General features: G+C 46.7%; 1 protein-coding gene across 1 annotated transcript; it reads left to right on the top strand.

Moving 5' to 3' along the window:
• Positions 1 to 661: 661 nt before the first annotated feature.
• Positions 662 to 23,441, top strand: TIMELESS (timeless circadian regulator). The gene is made up of 29 exons (XM_060025004.1): positions 662 to 740; positions 9,240 to 9,402; positions 9,557 to 9,710; positions 10,001 to 10,115; positions 10,210 to 10,272; positions 10,556 to 10,657; positions 10,835 to 10,990; positions 11,235 to 11,368; positions 11,563 to 11,650; positions 11,934 to 12,110; positions 12,474 to 12,691; positions 12,938 to 13,041; positions 13,185 to 13,354; positions 15,181 to 15,315; positions 15,780 to 15,931; positions 17,001 to 17,098; positions 17,191 to 17,311; positions 17,418 to 17,619; positions 17,891 to 18,036; positions 18,657 to 18,742; positions 18,831 to 18,948; positions 19,038 to 19,120; positions 20,086 to 20,228; positions 20,424 to 20,601; positions 20,683 to 20,751; positions 20,875 to 20,993; positions 22,184 to 22,397; positions 22,524 to 22,634; positions 22,775 to 23,441. The coding sequence occupies exons 2-29, from the start codon at positions 9,318 to 9,320 to the stop codon at positions 22,846 to 22,848; spliced, it is 3,615 nt and encodes a 1,204-aa protein (XP_059880987.1). The 5' UTR covers positions 662 to 740; positions 9,240 to 9,317; the 3' UTR covers positions 22,849 to 23,441.
• Positions 23,442 to 23,704: the final 263 nt, after the last annotated feature.

Below are 23,704 nucleotides of genomic sequence, written 5' to 3'. Positions count from 1 at the left end.
ATAGTCTTCTTTATTTTCCATTTTTGTGTGTGTCTTTTCATTTTTCTCTCATCTGTCCTTTCATCTTCAGCAAATCTAACCCTTTACATGTCCCAGAAATTGATTCCTTCCATTCAAATTTTAATTATTCACAAGATATTATTTGTTTGATCCCTATTTTCTTTTGTTGTTGGGAAAATACACTCATCTCAACAGAAGCCAGAGGAGACCCTGACCTGACGATGAATACTTGTGTTGACCTCTTCCTTTTAGGAGCCTCCTGCGTATTGCGCAAGCTTTAAACCTATACCTATAGTAAGACAGACACCCCAGTCCCGCAAAAGACCACTCTTCTACATAGCTGAGCTCTCCATTTCCTCACAAATAAAGCCTAACTTTTCTAACTAACCTTGTTAAGACTTTGGAATAATCCACTTGACTAGGTGCAGGGGGAAGAATGTTTGTAAATTCACCTCTAATCGGACTTAGATCCCAATTATCTTAAGTCAGCAGGAAATCCATTGTGCTGTGATTTGGGGCTCAATATAAGGGATCGACTCAGATAAAAGAATACTTGTACTCGCTTCCCTTTTCCTTACTTCATCACCAACTCCCCCGCCCGCTCGGGGTCACATGGACCAGCCCCGCTCTCCCCGCCCAGCTCCCCACGTAGGCGGGGTGTGGTCCAGCCCAGCCGGGTGGCGGGAAATGCAGCGGGGGCTGCTGTCTCCGCGGGGACCCTGAGGACCGGCGGGGAGCGGGTGAGTGTCTGGGCGAGAGGGCTCTAAGCGGACTGCGTCCCTTCGAAGCCGCGGGGGCTCTTCTGGGAGGCGCGGAGTTCCCTTTCCCGTCACCCGGTTTAAAGGCAGGGGGCGGGGCGCGCGCTTTAGGTGCGCACGCGTCCCCACCCCGCGTCCTGTGTGGGAGCCGCAGGGTTTCCAGCTCTCCTGGGACGTCCCCTCGTTTTCCCGACGCCATTCTACACAGATAGGTCCTCACGCAGCGGTGCGGCTGTGATGGGAAGGGGCTTGAAACCCTTACAATAAGACAGAAGCTTCCCGGGCATTTCCACTTCGGAATTTTCCATCCAGTTCAGACCCGAAAAAAATAGGTGTCCAGCTTGGTGGTCAGCAGGAGCTGGGATTCACTGGTCGCTTGACTTAAATCTTGAGTTTTTATAAAATGGATTTCTCATTCCCTTCCCTCCTTTCCCTCGGGTAGAAGGCTTAAGGAGGATACAGCCTCTGCTTGGGTTTGTTAGCCGGACCATCAGTCGTTAATTAAGCTCCTTCCCTTGAGTCTCTCAATTCTTGGCCCTTCGTGCTGCCACTACATAATTACCGTTTTAAAAAGTCAATCTGGTCATTTCAGATTAAATTTAAAACTCCTCTTTGGCCTCCCACGGTCAAGTTTATATCCTTAGGTGGGTGTCCATGGCCTTTGGCAGTCTGACTCTGATCCTCTCAGCTGATTTTCTAAAGCTCCCTATCATTTTTTTCTATCTCATGCACTTGACTCCCAAACCTATAGAAAGGGTGTGTCTGCATTGTGCTCTTTCATGCTTTGGTACCTGTGCTCCTGCTGTTCCCTCGACTTGAAGTTCTTGCCACTTCTCTGCCAGGTGAACTTCTCTTTCAGGAGCTCAGTTGTCCCGCTGAAAACCCCTCCTGGGCCAAAGTAGTCACTTCTTCCTCTGTGTCCCTGAAGTATTTTACCTCCCTCTATTATCAGTGGCACTTACACAACTGAGTAAAAGGTTACTGAGCTCCTAACATGTACTGTGCCGTGTGCTCAGTACCAGGTGGACAAGATGAATAGAACAGAGTTCCTGCCCTTAAGGAACTGGAAGGAAGAACACATGTAAATGAGTCCTCTGCAGTTACAGGGTGACAAAGAAGTCTGCCCTGGCTTCCTTACTCCTCTCACTCAGAACTCTCTTGAGTAAGTTTATCTACTTTCACAACTTGACACACCACCTTACATCCTGATGCCTCCAAATCTCCAGCCCCATCCTCTGCTCCCTCAACTTCGAAACTTGTCTATTTCAGCTTAGAAAGCATGTGTTGAACACTTATGATACCTGCCGTGGCCCGGGTTCAAGCCCTGGTTGGGGAACTGACATCCCCCAAGCTGTGTGGCAGGGCTACCAAAAGAAGAAAAAGATGCAAGCCTGAGGAGCATCATCTCTTAAGGAGGAGTACAGGAGCAGCCAATGTGAGGTCAAGGAAAAGTGTTTGTTTTGTTTTGGGGGTTTTTCCCACCCCCTAAGATGGTGGAGCTTTGAGCAACTCATAACATATGGGAATGGAGCCAGTATAAAGAGAAAATTGGAAACAAATGAAGAATGAGGAAGAAGCAACTGAGGGTCGCGAGAAGTAATTGATCATTCACAAATGGAGGGCTTAGATTCATTTGAAATACGTATGTTTTTAGGCTTGGGTGGGGAGAATTGAGACAGTTCATTTCTGATGATCTCAGTTGTTCTGAGAGGAAGGGACCTGAGACACCAGCTGAGAAGTGTGGGAAGCAGTGGAATAAAGGGGCTTGAGGGTAACGGTGAAAGTTAGAAACAGCTGTTCCTTGGGAAGAAGAGGGAGAGGACCAGGAACACGAAGGATTTGCTGGGCCAGGCTGAGGACCTGTTCAGATTGGAGACCACATTTGTTGTGTATCATTTTGCAGGGTTGTTTGGTTTCCTCTAGCAAATCTGAGTCTAGATTTGAATCCAGGAGTCTAGAAAGCAAATGGTTGCATTGATCTGCGGTTGGGATCTTTTGCAGAGTGAATGCAGTAAAAGGAAAAAAGATTGAGACCTTACAGAGAGTGATACGTTTAGTGATACACCAGTAGGATATGTGCTCCTGCTTGTGCGACCCCAGTTTGATCGTTTTGTTTTTCAGCTCAGAAATCTTCAGTTAGTCCCAGGCTTATGTTCTAAATCCTTGAATTGATAGACAAAGACCAAGTTTTCCCATAAAGCCGGTTCCAACCCTCTTTTCCATTTTTTTCCTAAGACTCCCCTACTCATAGTGGCTCCCTCTCTGGTTTTACTCTGGCAAATTCTCTGCTGAAGTTCCCCTCCTCCTCTCAGCTGCCTCAATTCTATGCAGCCTTCACAGGCCCAGTTCTAATCACACTTTCTCTGACAAAACCTCCTTGGCCACTTTAACCTGAAAAGAGCCCTAGTTTTTCAGAATTTTTTTTTAAATATCACTTAGAGCTAGTACTGACTTTCTTTTACATTGTTTCTTCTATATTAGGTGGGTTTTATTTCTGCAACTAAATTCCTTAAATTTCTTTAGCACTGCAGCCACACTGCACCTGCACAGCACTATCTTTTGCCTAGGAGGATTTTCGTAAGCACTTAGTGACTGACTATAGAGTCCAGTAGATGGAGAGGAAATTAATATTTTGAGAATTCTTTGTGTTCAACACTCAGTATAAGTGTTTGATATGAGAGCTTCTCAAACTTTTGTGGTGAACGACCAGTGTTTCCTCCCCCCCCCCAGGCTGTTGCAGGCCAGTACTTTTCTTTCTTTCTTTTTTTTTCTAGCTTTATTGTGATATATCACTTGAAATATAAAGTACTTTTCTAAAATAGTAGAACTAGAATCGTATTATTAGAAAAATTAAATTACTAGAGAAATAACGTGAAAAAAAGACATACAGAATATAGGCATTTTTACTATTAGATTCAACAAACATCAACTGCATCAAATTGCTATAAGATGTTCTAAATGCTTATGTTTTGTTTTTGTCCATATCTTGATGCAGACTGCTAACAGTTTGTGGACCAGCAATGGTCCGTTGGTCCACAAATGACACTGATTTCCATGATCTCATTTGAACCACCCCCTACATATTTTTCTCTGTGTACCGATAAGGAAACTGAGGTTTAGGTTAAGCCACATGCTCAAGATCACCAACTTAGTACTGGACAGAACTGGAATTCAAATGCCAAGCGTCATTCTGTTCATACTAGTGAATCTCAGAGCTGGTTCTTAGAGCAGGGTTGGTTTGGGACAGAGTTTTTTTGCTTGGTTTTATTTTGTTTTCAAGAAATGTGTTAATTTTCTATTTTGAATTGCAAGCGTATTTAATATTTTATCCTTTATTTTCCTTTGGTTCTTGCATTTTGAGGCCTGCATTTGAGATGATTATTGCTTCATCTCAACTGCTTAGTACTTAGTTGAGTGAGAAAAGTAACTAACATCCCTTTTAAATGTCCGGATCTGCTTTGTCTAAGGTATTTGACAGAGTTCTCATCTGTCTATGATAAAATGTGAAAATGCAACATAATGAGTTTTTTCATAAAATTAAATGTATTAAAGGACTGTACTTTATTCTGGGATTTTTGTCCTTCTTAGGTTTTTGTGGGGTTTTTTTGGTGTTTACTGAAAACAATGTATAGTAATTGTGTGGGTGTTTTTTATAACAGCTGTATTGAGATATAATTCACATACCATAAAATTCACCCTTTTAAAATGTACAATTCACAGAGACATGCAACTGTTACTGCCAGCTAATGTTAGAACATTTTTATCACCCCCAAAAGAAACCACATAGGTCCCTACTAGCAGTCACTCCCCATTGCCTCCTCTCCCCAGTGCCTGGCAGCCACTAATCTACTTTCTGTCTCTATGGATTTGCCTATTCTGGGCATTTCATATAAGTGGAATCTTACAACATGTGACCTTTTGTGTCTGGCTTCTTTTATGGAACGTAATGTTTTCAAATTTCATCTATATTGTAGCGTGTATCAGTACTTCATTCCTTTTTATTGTCAAATAATATTCCATTGTGTAGATATACCACTTTTTGTTTATCCATTCATCAATTGATGGACATTGGGGTTTTCCACATTTTGGCTATTATAAATGCTGCTGTGAACATTGGTGTGCAGGTTTTTGTGTGGATGTACATTTCATTTCTCTCAGATATGTACCTAGGAGTGGAATTGCTAGGTCCTATGGTACCTCTGTTTTAACGTTCTGAGGAACTGCCAAACCAACTTCCACGGCAGCTGCACCATTTTACAGTCCTACCAGCAATATACGAGGTTTGTGCGTCTGTATTTTTTTTTAATTGTCCTTAAGTTACAAAATTTAGAGTCTGCCACCTTAGGTTAGTCTCCCTAAATTGAAAAAAAAATTAAAGACCCATCCATGAAATCCAGAAGTTTGGAAACAACTATATTACCCCAGTCAGTATTTCAAAACAAAGCAAACAGAACAAAACAAAAAACTCAAAAAAACCCTATCTAGAAGGTCATCAATTAAAAAAATGATGAGAACTAACTGCTGATTGTTGAATAAAGTTGTAGACCACCTTTGCATCTTTTTTTTTCCCCCCACCTTTGCATCTTGATTTTCCTTCAGCATAATAGTCTTGTATATGTTAAAGCAGTTCCCAATTATAGGATCATTTGGCGAGCGTTTCCTAAATACTGTGCCTGTGCCCCTTCTCGCCAGCCCCTGGAGTTTCTGAATATTTGGACAGGGCCTAAGCAGGTATCCTAAGGTGGTTTTAAAGTACAGCCTGGCTTGAGAATGACTGTTTAGGTAGTTGGGACATTGAGGGTATAATGTTAATGCTTTTACTTGCATGTTTTGTTAATTCTAAGATAAACATTTTTTCAGGAAAAAAAAAAAGAATTTCTTTTTTCTCTTGGTTCTTTGGCAAGCCAGAATGGCTGGTTTTCCTGTTTTGCCTTTGTTCTGGGTCAAAGAAGTGGCATGGGGAGAATTATTTTCAAAGTAGAAAACTCAGGAAGGAGAGTAAAGTACTCCGATTAGAACAAAGAGAAATTAAAAGCTTGTATATATCTGTTCTGTCCCGTTGTCCTGAATAGCACTTGTGGTTTCTCCTTTTCCCTCTTTGTAAGAGGAAAGAATTTGGTGGTGGTAACTATCGTGAGCCCATGCTCACTATGACTGTAGTGAGCCCTGTGCTTAGTCATTAGCTGGGGGTCTGCCCAGGAAGAGTAGGGCTGAGGTGGGTCCTGGAGGTGCTGTCAGCTAACTGCATTCTTTGCAGCTGAATGGAAAGTTCTTTCTTGAGAAATCTGAGCAGGCACTTCCATGGCTGCCACAGTATCCTTTACCTTATTTCTCAGATAAGGAAGCTAAGACTGACTTGATGAGGAATAAATGGGCCGGTAGGCAGTGAAGCCAGGACTCTGACCCCACCTTCTGAATGTTGTACTGTTCTTTCTATTACACCAAGTTGCATTTAACAGTTTCTACTGAATGTCTATCTTACGAAAGAAATTCAGTGCATTCAGAAATGCATAAAACATTTAGTAGAGGAGAAAAGATGTACTCCAGGTTATTGTAACGTAAAGGAGTAGTTCAGGGCTTCCGTGGTGGCGCAGTGGTCGAGAGTCCGCCTGCCGATGCAGGGGACGCGAGTTCGTGCCCCGGTCCGGGAGGATCCCACATGCCGCGGAGCGGCTGGGCCCGTGGGCCATGGCCGCTGGGCCTGCGCGTCCGGAGCCTGTGCTCCGCAACGGGAGAGACCACAGCAGTGAGAGGCCTGCGTACCGCAAAAAATATATAATAATAATAAAAAATTTAAAAAAACGAAGTAGTACAGTGCCAGAGGAGGAAGTCCATTTAGAGTGATATGTGCAGTCAGATCCTGTCCTGCTGTAGGCTATCAGGGAGAGCTTCGTGGAGGAGTGGCATTTGAGCTGGATCTTGAAGGTCAGGTAGGCTTAGAACTTTTGGAATTAAGGGAGGTGGACCTTCCAGAAGGAGGAAGCAAGGTTTAGAGAGCGTGAGGGGGCTCTGTGTCTTGGAATGTGTATGTTTATGTTCCTGGGTTGGGGGACTAGATAGCCAGAGGAGGCACCTAAGGCATGGATCTAAGAAGTGGTGGGTTGGATGGGTAAGTGTGAAGTAGATATAAGACAGATAATCAGATTATAAGTGGTTTAGGAGAGGAAGATGAGGCCACACAGACTAGGTGAGTAGCTTCTAGATAACTGCATGAAAAGAGAGTGAACTGTAAGTTTTCTGTCCCTGGCTCTTTTTTTAATAGTATGTTTCCACCAGTGAGGGCTGGAACTCCTGTTTAGAGCTCTTTTATTCCAGTTCTAATGAATAGGCCCAAGACTGCCAGCTTGCCTCATGTAAACCCAGCTTGCTCGGGAGCTTTATAATAGTCATCTTACCCATTTCTTCCTCTACTTTGCTTGTTGCCCTCTGGTTCTGTCAGAACTGCAGGGGATTAGAACCTGAAGTCTTAGGTCTCTTACATAACCTCTTCCCTTCTCACATCTGCAAGGATGCTCCTTCCCTATCTTCTTTCCCCTCCAGCTTTTATTTAGGTAGCCAGGTAACAGCAGTTACCACCTCTGTTATTTTTGCCTTTCAGGTAAACCAATGTGTTGAAAGCAGAGGTTTGAGTACTCTGCCGGGGCCAGTTTTACAAATATTGAATATTAGAATTGGTCTGCTCTGTGTGTGTATGTGTGTATACACCAGTGGTCTGTCTGGAAAAGCTAGATGTATCTTTTTTTTTTTTTTTTTTTTTTTTAAGCTAGATCTATCTTGGAGGAGAGTCACAGATCTCACACACTGCACCTGCCTCACTGGAGCCTAGGTCTTAGGGTCTGCAAGTCCCATGAGAAAGGGCAGTGAAGGCAGGTATCCCTTCAGTTTTCCTGGTCATTCTGTGGTTTACTGGCTCACTGTTGCTGGGCTGAGCGGTCAGAAAGGAGATTAGCACTGGGTAGGGGAAGGGAAAGCAGCAGCCTAGAGAAGTAGCCCAGTTACATAAATGCATGGAGATAACATCAGGCATTAAACCTTGGTCCTTTGGACATGGCCCATTTCTTATTTCCTGTGGGGGAACAGGGGTGCAGTTGGAGGTACGTATGGAACAGGGAAAGGTGTTTTTAGAGGAAGCTGCTGCATGCTGAGAGTGTGGCTGAATGTGACAAGGGGACGCATAGTGAATGTAGAGGGTGTGTGTGTGTGTGTGTGTGTGTGTGTGTGTGTGTGTGTGTGTGTGTGTGTGTGTGTGTGTGTGTATGACTAGTGTCAGGTTCTGAAACATCCAGGATCTGTGCCTACTTGATTATCTGATGAGGGTTTAGGGATCTTAATAAAAGGGGGTGTGCTTCAGAAAAGGAAGATGGTTCTTCTGTGGAGAGGGACAAGGAATTTAACTAGTTCCTATTCTTTTTCTCACCCATTCTGTTAGGTACTGGCTTCTACTAAGATCACCAAAATTTAAGAGTAACTTTGGGGAGGAGAGTGAAGGAACTTTCTTTACACATCCCCAGAGCCTCAGAAGCCTCAGGGCTCCTGGGATATATCAGATCCTCAGTGGGATCACTGTACAGTCAGAGCTGGGTTTTCTCAGTTCTTGTGGTACAGAAGAGCTCTAACTGTGTGGGTGGAAGGTGGAGGGGGACTGGGTCCAGCAATTCTTTTATTTTTGGCCATGCTGCGCAGCTTGTGGAATTAGTTCCCCAACCAGGGATTGAACCTGGACCCTTAGCAGTGAAAGTGCTAAGTCCTAACCACTGGACCGCCAGGGAATTCCCCCAGCAATTTTAAGGCAGAGGGAAGCTCATTCTCCCACCTTCTCACAAGGCTGCAGAGCTTTCTCAGGGTGAAATTCTCAGAGTTGATGCCCTTTGCTAACCAGCCTTTCTTTCTACTAGGTTATCTAGACTCAGACATACTGTTTCTACAGTTTCAGACCCGATTTAGAGGATGGGATGGCTTAATTCTTAGTCTCGGAGCCTCCTGGGTAGAAGTCTTAACTTAAAGCTTTCCCCGGGACTGGGAACAGCACTTCCGGTGCTGACAGAAGTGAAACATTTGAGGACCTTGATCAGAATACTCAGAGCATCAGGGTCCTGCCTGCTCCCCCCTCCCTTTTATGGGGAGGACCCTACATTTGTTTTGTTTTGGGTTTTTTTTTAGATTTATTTATTTGTTTATTTTTATTTTTGGTTGCATTGGGTCTTTGTTGCTGCACGTGGGCTTTCTCTAGTTGCGGCGAGTGGGGGCTACTCTTTGTCGTGGTGCACGGGCTTCTCATTGCGGTGGCTTCTCTTGTTGAGGAGCATGGGCTCTAGAGCACAGGCTCAGTAGTTGTGGTGCACAGGCTTAGTTGCTCTGCAGCATGTGGAATCTTTCCAGAACGGGGCACAAACCCATGTGCCCTGAATTGGCAGGCGGATTCTTAACCGCTGCGCCACCAGAGAAGTCCCCCACATTTGTTATCTTTCCTTGTCTCTATAGGCCTCATCATTTCTAGCTCCCTTGGCTCCACCTGCCTTTCTTCTCTAACGGCTGGTCCACTGATGTGTGGACTTGTACATGATGAATTGTGAACTTCTAGCCACATGCAGTGCTCTTGGGTACTTGGAGGGAGACACTTACCACAAGGAGCCAGATTGCTTAGGTGAGTCGCTTTTTGAGGTAACAGGTTAAAAAAAAAACAACACTTGCTTGAGTCTAGGTCTTTTGAATTTCTCAAGCCATGGGTATGAAAAGCACATGGGCCTGGGTAGAGCTTCTGCCAGGGTTCCATGTAAGTGTTTATTCTGTCCCTGAAGAGAGTGTGAAGGATTTGATCCGCTACTTGAGGCATGAGGATGAGACGCGAGATGTACGGCAGCAGCTGGGGGCAGCGCAAATCCTGCAGAGCGACCTCCTACCCATCCTTACCCAACACCGCCAGGACAAGCCTCTCTTTCATGCTGTTATCAGGTTGATTCCCCAGCTTTTTTTTTTTTTTAATTGAAGTATAGTTGATTTACAATGCTATGTTAATTTCTGCTATACAGCAAAGTGATTCAGTTATACATATATATATACATTCTTTTTTATATTTTTTCCATTATGATTTATCACAGGATATTGAATATAGTTCCCTGTGCTATACAGCAGGACCTTGTTGTTGATCCCCCAGCTTTTTAACATATACTGTGTGCCAGCCTTTGGTATTTGTGCCTGGTGAGGAAACTGAACAGCTGCTCCCTCCTTCATGGTCTCCCCAGGCTGATGGTGAACTTGACACAACCAGCCTTGCTCTGTTTTGGCAGCGTGCCCAAGGAGCCCAGCTTCCGGCACCACTTTCTGCAGGTGCTAGCGTACTTGCAGGCCTACAAAGAGGTGAGGTTTTCCTCCAGAATCCCGAGGCAGAGTTTGGGGGCCGTGGGAAAGGAGAGGGCGGGGACTACTTAAGGTCCATCCCCCTGTTTCGTAGGCCTTTGCCAGCGAGAAGGCTTTTGGAGTCCTCAGTGAAACTTTGTATGAGCTGCTGCAGCTGGTGAGTCTCCGCCTCACAAGATCCCAGGGGACAGTTAGCGCCCTGCTCCTCCCCTGGGCAGAACCCCAGGTGGGGCGTCACAACACGCGGGGTTTGGAGATACGGTCCCAGTCCTCGGGGGTACAAGTCCAATCTGCTGTCTCTGCTGCCTCGGGACTGCTCGAACTCTTCCTTCTTTCTTTTTAATCCTGATTCTTCTCTGTGCCTCTCTCGCCCCATCAGGGTAGATGCCTCCCGCCTTCCACAGGGGGTCTTGTCCTCTAACTCTCCTTCTTCTGACCAGGGCTGGGAGGAACGGCAGGAGGAAGACAGCTTGCTGATTGAGCGGATCCTGCTGCTGGTCAGAAATGTTCTCCATGTCCCAGCCGACCTTGATCAGGAGAAGGTGATCTTGGCTGGTCCGAGTTCTTGTGCTTGATTAGGTTGGGCTGCCCCTTTTTCGCTGTTCTGTCCTCTGACGAAACTCGGGAGGGACCTTCGTCAAGGAATGAATTAGAAAACCTCAAGGCAGGGCAGTAGAACTGACTGATCTCCCCTTTCTCCCTCACCACTCACTGCTCAGAGGATCGATGATGACGCCAGTGTCCACGACCGGCTTCTCTGGGCGATTCACCTCAGTGGCCTGGACGACCTGCTCCTCTTCCTGGCCAGCTCAACTGCGGAGCATCAGTGGAGCCTCCACGTGCTGGAGATCATCTCCCTTATGTTTCGTGACCAGGTGAGACACTCACCTGTTGCCTCAATCCCTTCCCTCATGTCCGTTTCTGCTGTGCAGCCGGAATTGCTCTTGTATCATGACTGAAATACCTGGGGAAGGCAGGTGCCAGGTGGAATAGCCATTTCTTAAGTACAGGGTCCCATCAACAGTCCTATTTTGTTCACTCTTTCTGTCCCCACTAGGAGTGAACTCAGAATAGGAAATGACTGTACTTCTGACTCTTCGCTCCTTGTTCTAAATCTAGAACCCTGAGCAGCTGGCAGGAGTGGGGCAGGGACGCTTAGCTCAGGAGCAGAGGACAGCTGTGGCAGAACTGGAGGTGTTGCGCCAGCGAGAGATGGCAGAGAAGAAGACTCGAGCCCTGCAGCGAGGCAACAGGTGAGTGGTGCAGAGCCACTCTACCCATGTTCCCATTCCTGCACTACGGAATGCTAGGGCTTGGGCCAAATGCTAAGGCAGTGGTGGCGAGAGCACTTTGCAGTTACAACATGCTCTGATGTGCTGCTGGAAGAGAACGGGGATGGAACCTCCAGAGAATTGAGGAATCACCCTGGACTTTTTTTTCTCTGCAGGCATTCTCGATTTGGGGGCTCCTACATTGTCCAGGGCTTGAAATCCATTGGGGAGAGGGACCTCATCTTTCACAAAGGTCTCCACAATGTGAGTCTGCTCCCGTCAGGGGTGGGAACATTGTGGAGTGGGGGACCTTTACCTCTCTGGAGGTAAAGCTTCTCTGTTCTTGGGCTTAGAAAGTTGGAGACCTAGGAGAAATAGAGCTTTTGGCATTGTCTTTACCTGCATCTTCACTTAGTACCAGAGGGAGAGCACGTTCTACCTTCTACAAGTTTCTTCTGAGAAAACTGTAGTACCAAGGATGTGTAAAGAGCTGCCGGGGAGGGAGGTGGTTAGGAGTAATTCTAATTCCCTCAACCTACATCCCCAGCTCCAAAACTACACTTCCGATTTGGGAAAGCAGCCCCGACGGGTACCTAAACGTCGCCAGGCTGCCCGGGAGCTGTCCGTGCAGCGCCGCTCTGCCCTCAACGTGAGACTCTTTCTCAGAGACTTCTGCTCTGAGTTCCTGGAGAACTGTTACAACCGGCTCATGGGCTCGGTGAAGGTGAGAGCCTAGGAAAGATGGAGTAGAGAGGTGATTGGGGTAGCGGTGGGTAAGAAGGGCAAGCTGGGGAGGAACCCATGGAAAGCTGACCGTGGAGAGTGGACTAGTAGGTGAGATGGATGTAGGGTGCCCCTGAGACATGGTGACGAAGTCAGGAGGGAGTGGGTTATCGATATGACCAAAAAAGCTCTAGAGATTGCCACAGAGGAAGGGGAAGGGAACGTGGGGAGAATGAGAAAGGGATGGAGATTTGGGTCCTATAGTATTGTTACAGTGGTGTCCAGGGTCCACCTGGTCATCATAGGACAGGAGGAAGTTGGAAGCCCTGAGGTCATGAAGTGGTCTGTTTTTCCTTGACATCAGGACCACCTGCTTCGGGAGAAGGCTCAGCAGCACGATGAGACCTACTACATGTGGGCTTTGGCTTTCTTCATGGCCTTCAACCGAGCTGCCTCCTTCCGGCCAGGCCTGGTTTCTGAGACCCTCACTGTGCGCACCTTCCACTTCATTGAGCAGAACCTCACCAACTACTATGAGATGATGCTGACCGACCGCAAGGAAGCCACCTCCTGGGCACGCCGGTGAGCGGGAGGAGAAGTGGGGTCAGAGTGGGCATCTTGGCCAGGCTGGGAATCTGAATGCCTGAATTCTGGATGGTACTTTCTGTCCCGTCTCAGGCTTCAGGTGGTCAGCTGGGGAGCAAGGACTGGCTGGGTCACTGAGTTTTTGATGGAATTGTTTTGGCAGGCGAGGGTGCAAAGGGTGATACTGTTTCCACGAACCAAGGTCCTAAGCTGTCCTCCGTTTTCCCTCTTTCCCTCTCACAGGATGCACCTGGCTCTGAAGGCCTATCAGGAGCTGCTGGCCACAGTGAATGAGATGAATGCGTCCCCAGACGAGGCTGTGAGGGAGAGCAGCCGCATCATCCAGAGTGAGGCCTCGCTTGGTCTCTGATCCCCCCTTCCCTGCCTCTTGATCCGAATCTCACTCTTCCCGGACCCAGCTTCACCCGTCTCTCCTTTCCCCAAGCTTTCCAGGTCAGTCCTTCCATTCCTTTCTCTTCCCTGTTTCTAGACAACATTTTCTATGTGATGGAGTACCGAGAGCTCTTCCTGGCACTCTTTCGAAAGTTCAATGAGAGATGCCAGCCCCGCTCTTTCCTTCGTGACCTGGTGGAAACCACCCACCTCTTCCTCAAGATGTTGGAGCGGTTCTGCCGGAGCCGTGGGAACCTGATGGTGCAGGTACTGGGCAGCCCAGGGTGTGGAAAGAGCTGGGGAGAAAGGGTGGGGGACAGAAAGGACAGGGGGCTCTTTTTCCTCACATTTTCTGTAGCTTAAGCTGGTCTGTTAGAACTACTCTGAACGAAGGGCAAGAGTTTCGTTGGTGTTGCCAATGTAGTTCTGCGTTGTGAGTCTCCTCTCATTAGGTTGATCCCTGATCTACCATAAGTATCTTAATTCATTCAGGAAACATTTATTAAACACCTGCTCTGTGCTAAGCACATGAACTCTGGGGGTTCATAATTTTATTTTATTTATTTATTTATTTTTTGATGTGGACCATTTTTAAAGTCTCTTTGAATTTGTTACAATATTGCTTCTGTTTTGTGTCTGTTGTGTTTTTTTTGGCCACGTGGCATGTGGGATCTTAGCTCCCCGACTCGGGATCGAACCCACACCCCCTGCATTGGAAGGCGAAGTCTCAACCACTGGACTGCCAGGGAAGTCCCAGGGGGTTGATAATTTTAGAGTTTAGTAATTATGCTGTGCTATTTCCTGGTTATACTTCAGAAGCACTGTAATGAGATAGAAAGGACCTTACATTAAAAGTCAGAGGTCTGGGGACTTCCCTGGCAGTCCAGTGGTTAAGCCTCTGAACTTTCACTGCAGGGGTCCGGGTTCGATCCCTAGTCAGGGAACTAAGATCTCACATGCCGCATGGTGCAGCCAAAAAAAAAAAAAAACTCGGAGGTCTGGGATCTCATCCTGTATTAGTTACTGTTAGAATAACTTAAGCTGCTTGTGTGAGTCCTGATTTTTAAAAGTTGGTTGTAACATCTACCCATGAGCCTGAAATGAAATAATAAATGAAAAGTCTGGGACAAGAAGAAAACCTCAAGGAATTTCTATCCTGGAGACACAAGGACTCTGCTTTGTAAAAATTTTCCTATAATTCTATTTGCTATAGGTTAAAACTCAGTCAGAACTTTGCTTGAAAGGGGCTGTAGTACCGATGAGCCTTTTCTAAAAGGTCTATTTACACTCGGAGCTCTGTTGTATTAGCAGTACTAATAGGTTCTACCATTTATCGAGCGTTTACTATGTCTCAGACGTTGTGCTAAGGTTTCCCTATAATCCTCACAAGAGCACTAGGGCACATGCGCAGAGTGGTTAAGCACCTTGTCCAAGGTCTTGCTGGTATATGGCTAGCATCAATACTTAAATCCTGGTCTGCTGGAATCCAGACGCATGCTCCTGACCTTTAGTGTGTTTATAAGTTCCTTGAATAAAGGACGAACCTCATTAAGGGCCTCACAGGCCCTCCTGTTTGCCCACAGCGAAGACTGGTTCACAGCCATGACTTGGGGGAGTGGGGTCGGGGTATTAATTCTCATTCTCCTGCTTTTCAGGAGAAAAAATTGTAGTTTACATTTGCAGAGTGCTTTGCATTTAATAAAGCCTTTTCATATAGAATTTTTTATCCTCAGAGCAAATTTGCTCATTCTCTAGGCTTCTGTTTAAGGTATCACTTCCACAAGAAATGAGTCACGTGCTGTTCCTGGGTTTTGCTATGGCGTTTTATGCTCAGCCATGTTTTGGTCTTATCCAGGCTGTAGTGTCATTTACCTGTCTACTTACCTGTCTCCCCCACTAGGCCACAAGTGCCTCAAGGGCAAGGAAATGTGCTCTTCACTGCTGCTTCCCCATTGTCATGGAGTAGCACATAGTGGTCACTCGGTGAATGTCTAATTAATTCAGACATCTAATTAATTAGTTAATAGAGGACATTGATGGGGAAAAGGCCTCCCTAGCTCTTGTGCCATCCTAACACAGTTCCTTCTCTGTAGAACAAACGAAAGAAGAGAAAGAAGAAAAAGAATGTCCTAGATCAGTCCGTAGCTTCTGGTAATGTCCCCTACAGCCCAGAGGAACTGGAGTCTGTGTGGCACTCCCTGGCCGAGCAGCTACAGTGCTGTGCCCAGATAAGTAGTTGCAGAAACTCTCTCTTTCTTTCTTTCTTTTTTTTTTTTTTTAATATTTATTTTTGACTGCGTTAGGTCTCCATGGCTGCACGCAGGCTTTCTCTAGTTGCAGCAAGTGGGGGCTACTCTTCATTGCGGTGCGTGGGCTTCTCATTGTGGTGGCTTCTCTTATTGCAGAGCACGGGCTCTAGGTACATGGGCTTCAGTAGTTGTGCCGCATGGGCTCTAGAGCGCAGGCTCAGTAGTTGTGGTGCACGGGGTTAGTTGCTCCGTGGCATGTGGGATCTTCCTGGACCAGGGCTCGAAGCCGTGTCCCCTGCATTGGCAGGTGGATTCTTAACCACTGTGCCACCAGGGAAGTCCTACTCTCTGTTTCCTGAGGGTAGTGCTCTGGGCAGACTCTCTGGGTCTCTCCCCCCACTGCCCCACCAACTGTTACCAAAGCTTTAATAATCCCTCTCTAGGATCCTGAGCTCAGTTTGGACTCCATGGTTCCCTTTGATGCGGCCTCAGAGGTGCCCGTGGAAGAACAGCGGGCAGAAGCCATGGTGCGGATCCAAGACTGTCTCCTGGCTGGCCAGGCCCCACAGGCCCTGACCCTTCTTAGGTCTGCCCGGTAAGAGCCCCGCCTACCCGTCCTCCCACATCCAGCCCCTGGGCTTTTGGGGGCAGGGAGTGGCTTTCACTGTGGCACAGGGTTCTCAGTCTTCAAGAGAGAAGTTCCCTCAGAAGCGCTGGGGCTCTGTACAGGGTACTGAGTCCTGGGGAGTTTGGGTTGGTTTATTGGGAGGTTTATTATTTGTTTTTGTTTCATTTTTGAGAAATATCAGCACAGTTAGTTGGGGAAAAAAAATAAAGTTAATTCTATGAGCCAAAGATAGCCATCATTAACATTTTGATGAGTTATCTTCCAGAGTTTTTCCCTCTGTGTTATATATAGACATATCACATACACCTTCTTTCATAAGATTGAAATATTGCAATACTGATTTATAGTATTTTTTTCACTTCTCAATATATTGTGAGCATCATTTCTTTTTTTTTCAAATATTTATTTATTTATTCTGGCTGCACCAGGTCTTAGGTGAGGCACGTGGGATCTTTGCTGCGGCATGCAGGATCTTTTAGTTGCAGCGTGCAGACTTCTTAGTTGCAGCATGCAGACTCTTAGTTGTGGCATGTGAACTCTTAGTTGCAGCAGGCATGCGGGATCTGGTTCCCCAGCTAAGTTTTGAACCCAGGCCCCCTGCATTGGGAGCGTGGAGCCTTAGCCACTGGACAACCAGGGAAGTCCCGTGAGCATCACTTCTCGTCAGATATATTTCTGCAATTATTAATGGCTTTAAAACACCATTGTGAAAACAGCGGCAAATAAATAGATAAATAAATTTATAAAAACAAAAAACACTATTGTGTGAATATGTACATTTGTTCAACATTTGTTCAAATGTCACGCGTTTAGATTATTTGCCTTTTCTTCCTGTATGATTTTCTTTGCAGTGTGGCTTATGAGGGAAAATTTCCCTAGAGTCTTTGTTTCATCTTTGAAATAACAGTCTGTATTCTCTTTCCAGCTGGAAAATAAAATAAGTCTAAATTCCTTCTCCCACTTCAAATTATAACTGAGATATTATTTAAAAAAAAAGATATTATAAAAAAAAGCCTTTTTTCTCTCTGTGCTCCAGGGAGGTGTGGCCAGAAGGAGATGTGTTTGGCTCTCAGGACATTTCCCCAGAGGAGGAGATTCAGCTGCTGAAGCAAATCGTCTGGGCCCCGCTTCCCCGTGAGTCTCCCATTTCCTTCTCATCTCTCTCCTTCCAGCTCTTCTCTAGCGCCAGCGTCACAGACACCCAGTAATCCTCAGTCTTTCTATAGGGCAGCAGGGACCAGAGGAACAAGGGGCGGAGGAAGAAGATGAAGAAGAGGTGGAGGAGGAAGAGTTGCACATGGTCGAGGTGTTGGAGAAAGAATTTAACTTTCTGGACTACCTGAAACGGTGCAGGCCGGGAGGATGGAATTGGTGTCAGGGTGGAGACCGTGGGGCTGTGAGGACGACCACACGTCCTCGCACTGACATCCTCTCTCTCCCTGTCTCGGTGCAGCTTTGCAAACTCAACTGTCATCCAAGCCTACGTGCTGCTGCTGCGGAGCTACAAGCAAAATAGCGCCCACACCAACCACTGTGTCGTCAAGATGCTGCACCGTCTGGCCTATGATCTCAAAATGGAAGCCCTGCTTTTCCAGCTTTCCCTCTTCTGCCTCTTCAATCGTCTGCTTAGCGACCCTGCGGCTGGGGCCTACAAAGTAAGGAGATACCAAAGAATGGGGTTCTAGAGGTGTAGGGGAGTCCTGGGGTAAAAGGTTAGGGGATAAAGTGCCCTGAGCCGTGTCAAGGCTGAACGATGAGAGAACGGTGAGGAAGTAGACAGGCAGGTTGAGGGAGCTGCAAGGGGAAGGATAGAAGAGGCTGAGCGAGGAGGGGGCAGCTGGGAACAGGCGTAGAAAAAAATACCTAAAGGCCCATGTTTATGTACATTTAGGCCACAGGCCTCACAGCAGTCTCCCTCTCCCTCAGGAGCTAGTGACTTTTTCCAGATACATCCTGGGCAAGTTCTTTGCACTGGCCGCAGTCAACCAGAAAGCCTTTGTGGAGCTGCTGTTCTGGAAGAACACAGCTGTGGTTCGAGAGATAACTGAGGGCTATGGCTCCCTGGATGGCAGGTGAGCTTGAGGATGGGGAAGGCTTGGCGATGGGGAAGGGGGTGACACAGTCACAGAGTGTCAGAGCTGGAAGAGCTTGCAGATCAGTTGGTGTAACCTTTCTTTCCCTTTCGTAGGTGAGAAAACAAGCCCCGAAGGTGAAATGCTTTACCTGAGGTCACCTGAGAGAGGAACTGGGATTGACCCTAGGTCTCCTGTCTACTCTAGTTTCCTTCTTCACCAGCGTTCAGGGGGGCAGTCAGAGTGGGGTGGCCCCCCCAGAGAGAGTCTATATGTGCCTTATCCCAGGATGTGCTGGGAAGCCATAAGGATGCATAGAAATATTTGTCCTCTTTCCCTGAGTATCTCAGCTCCTCTCCTTTCACTCTTCTCTCTCTTTCCCATAATACTCTCAGCCCCTGCAGTGTCAGGTTCCATGGGCCCAACCTGGAAAATCTTAGTTTGACTTTTGGGTTCTTAAGTGGAAGGAGAGGAAGAGGAAGGAAGCACACCTTAGGCCTCTGCTAGCTGGCTCCTTTGTGGTACCTGCGTTGCCCTTATTCCTTTTAGAAGAGAAGACCTTTGGTCTCCTCTTTTTGAGCCAACAATCTACATGCTCCCCTTCTCCTTTCCCCATTTAGATCTTCTAGTCACAGACCCCCTGTGTGGAGCCCAGAGGAGGAGGCCCAGCTTCAGGAACTGTACCTTGCCCATAAGGATGTGGAAGGTATGAGGCCTTGAGGTCTGAAGAGCATGAGGAGGGCAGCCTGAGCTCCGGGACCCCTCTTCACTCCCTCACTCCTCCTCCACCTCAGGTCAGGATGTGGTGGACACCATCTTGGCACACCTGAAAACTGCTCCTCGGACACGCAAGCAGGTCATCCACCGTCTGGTACAGCTGGGACTGGCTGACAGCGTCAAGGACTTCCAGAGGTAGAGGCACATGCTTTGGAGGGAACTGAGATGGGGAATCCACTCTTCACTCCCTGAGCTCCCCCTTCCACTGACACCGCCCTGAACAGGAAAGGAACCCAGATTGTACTGTGGACGGAAGAGCAGGAGCTGGAGCTGCAGCGGCTTTTTGAGGAGTTCCAGGGCTCTGATGGTAAGTGAGGTGGAAGCTCAGGGAACCTCTGAAATGAGAGCCAAGCTCTCAGTTTCTTTTCCTGCTGCTTCCTGTTCCCAAGGAAGGCTTATCCTCTCCTTCCTGTCCACTTGCTCTGTTTGTGGTGTCATTTTTGTTTGTTTTTATATATATATATTTTTTTATTATGTAAGTTATAGGTATACAATATAGTGATTCACTATAGTCACTAATTTTTAAAGGTTATACTCCATTTATCGTTGTTATAAAATATTGGCTGCATTCCCCATATTGTACAATGTATCCTTGTAGCTTATTTTATACCTAATAGTTTGTACCTCTTAATCCCCTACCCTTATCTTGCCCCTCCCCCTTCCCTCTCCCCACTGGTAACCACTAGTTTGTTCTCTATATCTGTGAGTCTGCTTCTTTTTTGTTATATTCATTCATTTGTCTTATTTTTTAGATTCCACATATAAGTGATATATAGTATTTGTCTTTCTCTGTCTTACTTATTTCACTTAGCATAATGCCCTCCAGCTCCATCCATATTGCTGCAAATGCCAAAAATTCATTCTTTGTATGGCTCAGTAGTATTCGCGTGTGTGTGTGTGTGTGTGTGTGTGTGTGTGTGTGTGTGTGTGTGTGTGTGTGTGTACCACATCTTCTTTATCCATTCCTCTGTTGATGGACACTTAGGTTGCTTTTATACCTTGGCGATTGTAAATAATGCTGCCATGAACATTGGGGTGCATGTATCTTTTCAAGTTAGTGTTTTTGTTTATTTTTTTGGATATATCCCCAGGAGTGGAATTGCTGGGTCATATAGTAATTCTATCTTTAGTTTTTTGAGAGACCTCCATACTATTTTTTGTGGTGTCATTTTGGAGTGAATTGAGCTATAGCCTCTTTCCAAAGACCTCTGTTTCCTTTACTAATCCCTTTCCCCTGTTGCTCTTGGGCATTCACACTTTCTTTCTCTTTAGATATCCTGGGTAATATCATGAAGAACATCACAGCCAAACGCTCACGGGCCCGAATAGTAGATAAACTGCTGGCTCTGGGGCTGGTGGCTGAGCGGCGGGAGCTGTACAAGAAACGCCAGAAGAAGTTGGCGCCCTCAAGCTTGGTAACAGTCTTACCCTGGCTCTGCCAGCTGGGCCTGCCCCCGCTGAAGTGCTCCTTAGAAGTAGCCCACCCAGATTCTTCCTGTCTCAGGCTCTTCTGAGTAGATCCCCCCAGCGCGGTGGTCAGGAACCAGAGGACTCCACTCAGTTCTTCGTCTTGTCTCCTTTTGTTCATTACCCACCCCAATTAATTTTAGCCTAATGAAGAGGAGTCCTTGAACGATTTTTGCCAGGAAGATCTAGAAGAAGAGGAAAACCTGCCAGAGGAAGAGAGTGAAGAGGATGAAGAGAAAGAGGAGGGCTCAGAAGCAGAACAAGCCCACGGTGGCTCCGTCCTTTCAACTCAAAACCTTGGGCAAAACCTGCATCAGGAAGGTGAGGGCCCAGTTGGGAGAGATGTCTCAGGTGGTGGGGTTGGTTGTATGGGCCAGTTATAAGTTTTCCACCTTCCCTTAGGCTTTTCTGCTCCCCTCCTGTGGCTCCAGAACTGCCTCATTCGAGCAGCAGATGATCGGGAAGAGTTTGGTGAGTGGATAAATGACGGTTTCAGGAGGACTGGGGTCTGGAGGCTGCTGGAGACCTGGTTGTGGGATGGAGGGCCAGTTCTTTCTTCACATCTTCACCATGTGACCATTGACCCTGTCCTAGGCTGCTCTCAGGCAGTTCCACTGGTGCCACTGACAGAAGAAAATGAGGAAGCAATGGAAAATGAACAGTTTCAGCAGCTGTTGCAAAAGCTAAGGGTTCGGCCTCCTGCCTCTGGGCAGGTAAATACACCAGTTACAGCATCAACCAAGCATGTTGGTGCTACTTTAAGATACATCTGCTCCTCCTCATTTCCTGTCACCTCTGACCGTGACTCCTGCAGCAGCTGTCTTGCTAATCTCTCCCATCTTCCCTTCTCCTAAACCCATCTTCCGCACTGCCCCCGAGTTATCTTTCTAAATTACAGTTTTGATTATATCACTCCCCTGATCAGAGCACTTGATGGTTCCCCACTGTTAGCAGGACAAAGTCCACAGCCTCCAGGGCGGTGTCTCTGGCCTTGGCCAGCCATTGCAGCCTCACAGCCACGTCACCACACACCTGCCTGACACTACAGTCATCCGGAGCTACTTTCCATCCTCCAAACAGTAGGCTTTTTCATACCTCCAAACAGTTGATCATGCCAGTCCCCCTACTGGAAGGCTCCAGCCTCATACACAAGGTGGCAGATCACCCATCTTTCCTGATGAACACTCCACCCAACCTTGAAGAGTTAGTTCAGTTGTCACTTCCTCAGAGAAGCAGTCTCTATCCCTCCTTCAACCCCCCCACCCCGACACCAAAATTCACAGATATTCAAGTCTCGTATAAAATGGCATAGTATTTGCGTATAACCTATGCACATCGTCTCTAGATTAATTGTAATACCTAATACAATGTAAATGCTATGTAAATAGTTGCCAATGTGCAGCAAATCCAAGTTTTGCTTTTTGGAACTTTCTGGAATTTTTCATTTTTTTCCCCAATGTTTTTGATCTGCAGTTGGTTGAATCCATGGATGTGAAACCCTCAGACACAGAGGGGCAACTGTAATCATTTTGGTGGCTGTGATTTGTTCATTCCCTTAATATAGCCCCAATCCTGTGGTGTTACAGTACATTGGTTCTTTCTCCCCTTAGATTGTGAGTTCCCTGAGAGCAAGGATCATATCTGACTCACCTTTAGATCCCCAGAATCCATTCATTTACTTATGTAATTAACAACTGTATTTACTGGGAACCTCCTGGTGTATCAGGCACAGTGTTAGACATTGGGCACATACTGGATAAATAAGCAATAAGTAGAGTTCACAACCCTTAAGGAGCTTCACCAATGTAGGCTCATATTTATTCAATGAATAATATCAAAATCTGATGGACTAGAGGCTGCTCCTTTCCCACTACTCTCATTTTCAACTTCTTTGCCCCTGTAGGAAACCTTCTGGCGAATTCCAGCCAAGCTGAGTCCCACCCAGCTCCGGAGGATGGCAGCTTCTTTGAGCCAACCAGAGGAGGAGGAAAAGCTTCAGCCAGGATTAGAACCTAAGGTCCCTGGAGAGCAAGGCCCTGAGGAGGAGCACCGAGCACATGCCCCGAGGGCCCTCCTGTCAGCCCGGAAAGAGAGAGCAGGCCTGCTGTCCCCAGAGGGTAATACCAGGACCACTTATCTATTGAGTACTATTGAATACTTACCCAGCCCTGTGATCAAGAGGGCTGATAGGGTATTTGAGACTATGAGGACCTAGTTCCCTAATTTTATGCCTCTCGTGGTAGTTCCAGAGGAAGGGACTGATGGTGGGAAAGAGCAGCTGAAAGTGGCACCCAAGAAGCGACAGCTGTTGGACAGCGATGAGGAAAAGGAGGAAGATGAGGGCGGGAGCAAAGGTAGGAGGGTCTGGTCGGGATCTGCCTTTTCTTCTAACCTCTAGCACTCTTCCCTCCAGTCCTGAAGGTAAATGCTACCATCCTCCTTCCCCCTTAACAAATTTAGATATCCTGTCTTCTCACCCCTGTCACTCCCATAGCACCAGAGTTGGGAGCTCCAGGAATCCGGAAGAAGCAGCGGTTTCAGATAGAGGATGACGATGAGAGCGACTGAAGAGCCAGATGCCTAGGGGCAGAAACAGACCCATTTTTAAGTGGTGAATTTAAATCTGAGTTTGGAGGGGCATACAGGACCTGGAAACTCCTCTTACTGGACAGAAACTGTGGAGCCCTGGGCTTCCCCATGGATCTAGGGTCCAGGAAATCCAGGCAACAGTGTTGGCCTCCTGTTCAGTCACTTCTTGCTCCTCCCACTTTTATCAGTGTGCCTCAGTAGCTCTCTGGAGACTTATTCCTCTTCTTCTTTGGTTAATAGCACACCCTGGCAAAGGAGAGGAGTGAGTGAATATAGAAGGCACCTTGGACCCCTCTTACTGGTCTGTTCCTTTTGGCTTTCTGCTGGAGGTGGGTCACAGCACTAGATGGGGGGTTTTGTGACATGATGAGTGGGGATGTTGCACCATTTTTAAAAGGCACTAGACGAGCCCATCCTCATTTTCTTTCCTGTGATCACCCGTTGAACACCAGATTGAGCCCAGTTCCTAATGTTGAAATAGGGTTGGGATGCAGTACTCTTCAGATGATGAACGTTTTTGGTTGGTGTTTGGCATTGAATTAAACATGTAAAATTAAAAGTTGCCAATGTTGATCTGACTTGCCAATCTGTCTAAATACCTCAACCCTCCACCTGCTATGTTCGTTTAAGAACTTTTAACTATTAGGGTTAAAAGAGACTATCAGCCTTCCCTTTTCTCTTGCTTTCCCTACATGAGACACAGAAAAACATAACTCACCTCAAGATCCTTTGTCTAGGATAAATCTTTAGGGTAAAAAGAGTATGCATCAGAACAGGTACATGAAAAGATGCTCAATGTCGTTAATCAGAGAAGTGCAAATCAAAACCACAATGA

Source organism: Delphinus delphis, chromosome 11 (genome assembly GCF_949987515.2).
Source record: "Delphinus delphis chromosome 11, mDelDel1.2, whole genome shotgun sequence".
NCBI lineage: Eukaryota > Metazoa > Chordata > Mammalia > Artiodactyla > Delphinidae > Delphinus > Delphinus delphis.
Note: the sequence above shows the minus strand (reverse complement) of the source record. Positions and strands in the feature narration are given on the sequence as shown.

Bases quoted from the DNA above. Each gene is read 5' to 3' on its own strand.
- TIMELESS (XM_060025004.1), top strand. From the start codon at position 9,318: ATGATGAATTGTGAACTTCTAGCCACATGCAGTGCTCTTGGGTACTTG. The intron at 17,620-17,890 runs GTAAGGAGATAC...CCTCTCCCTCAG, and splicing joins CTGCGGCTGGGGCCTACAAA to GAGCTAGTGACTTTTTCCAG. The intron at 18,743-18,830 runs GTATGAGGCCTT...CCTCCACCTCAG, and splicing joins TGCCCATAAGGATGTGGAAG to GTCAGGATGTGGTGGACACC.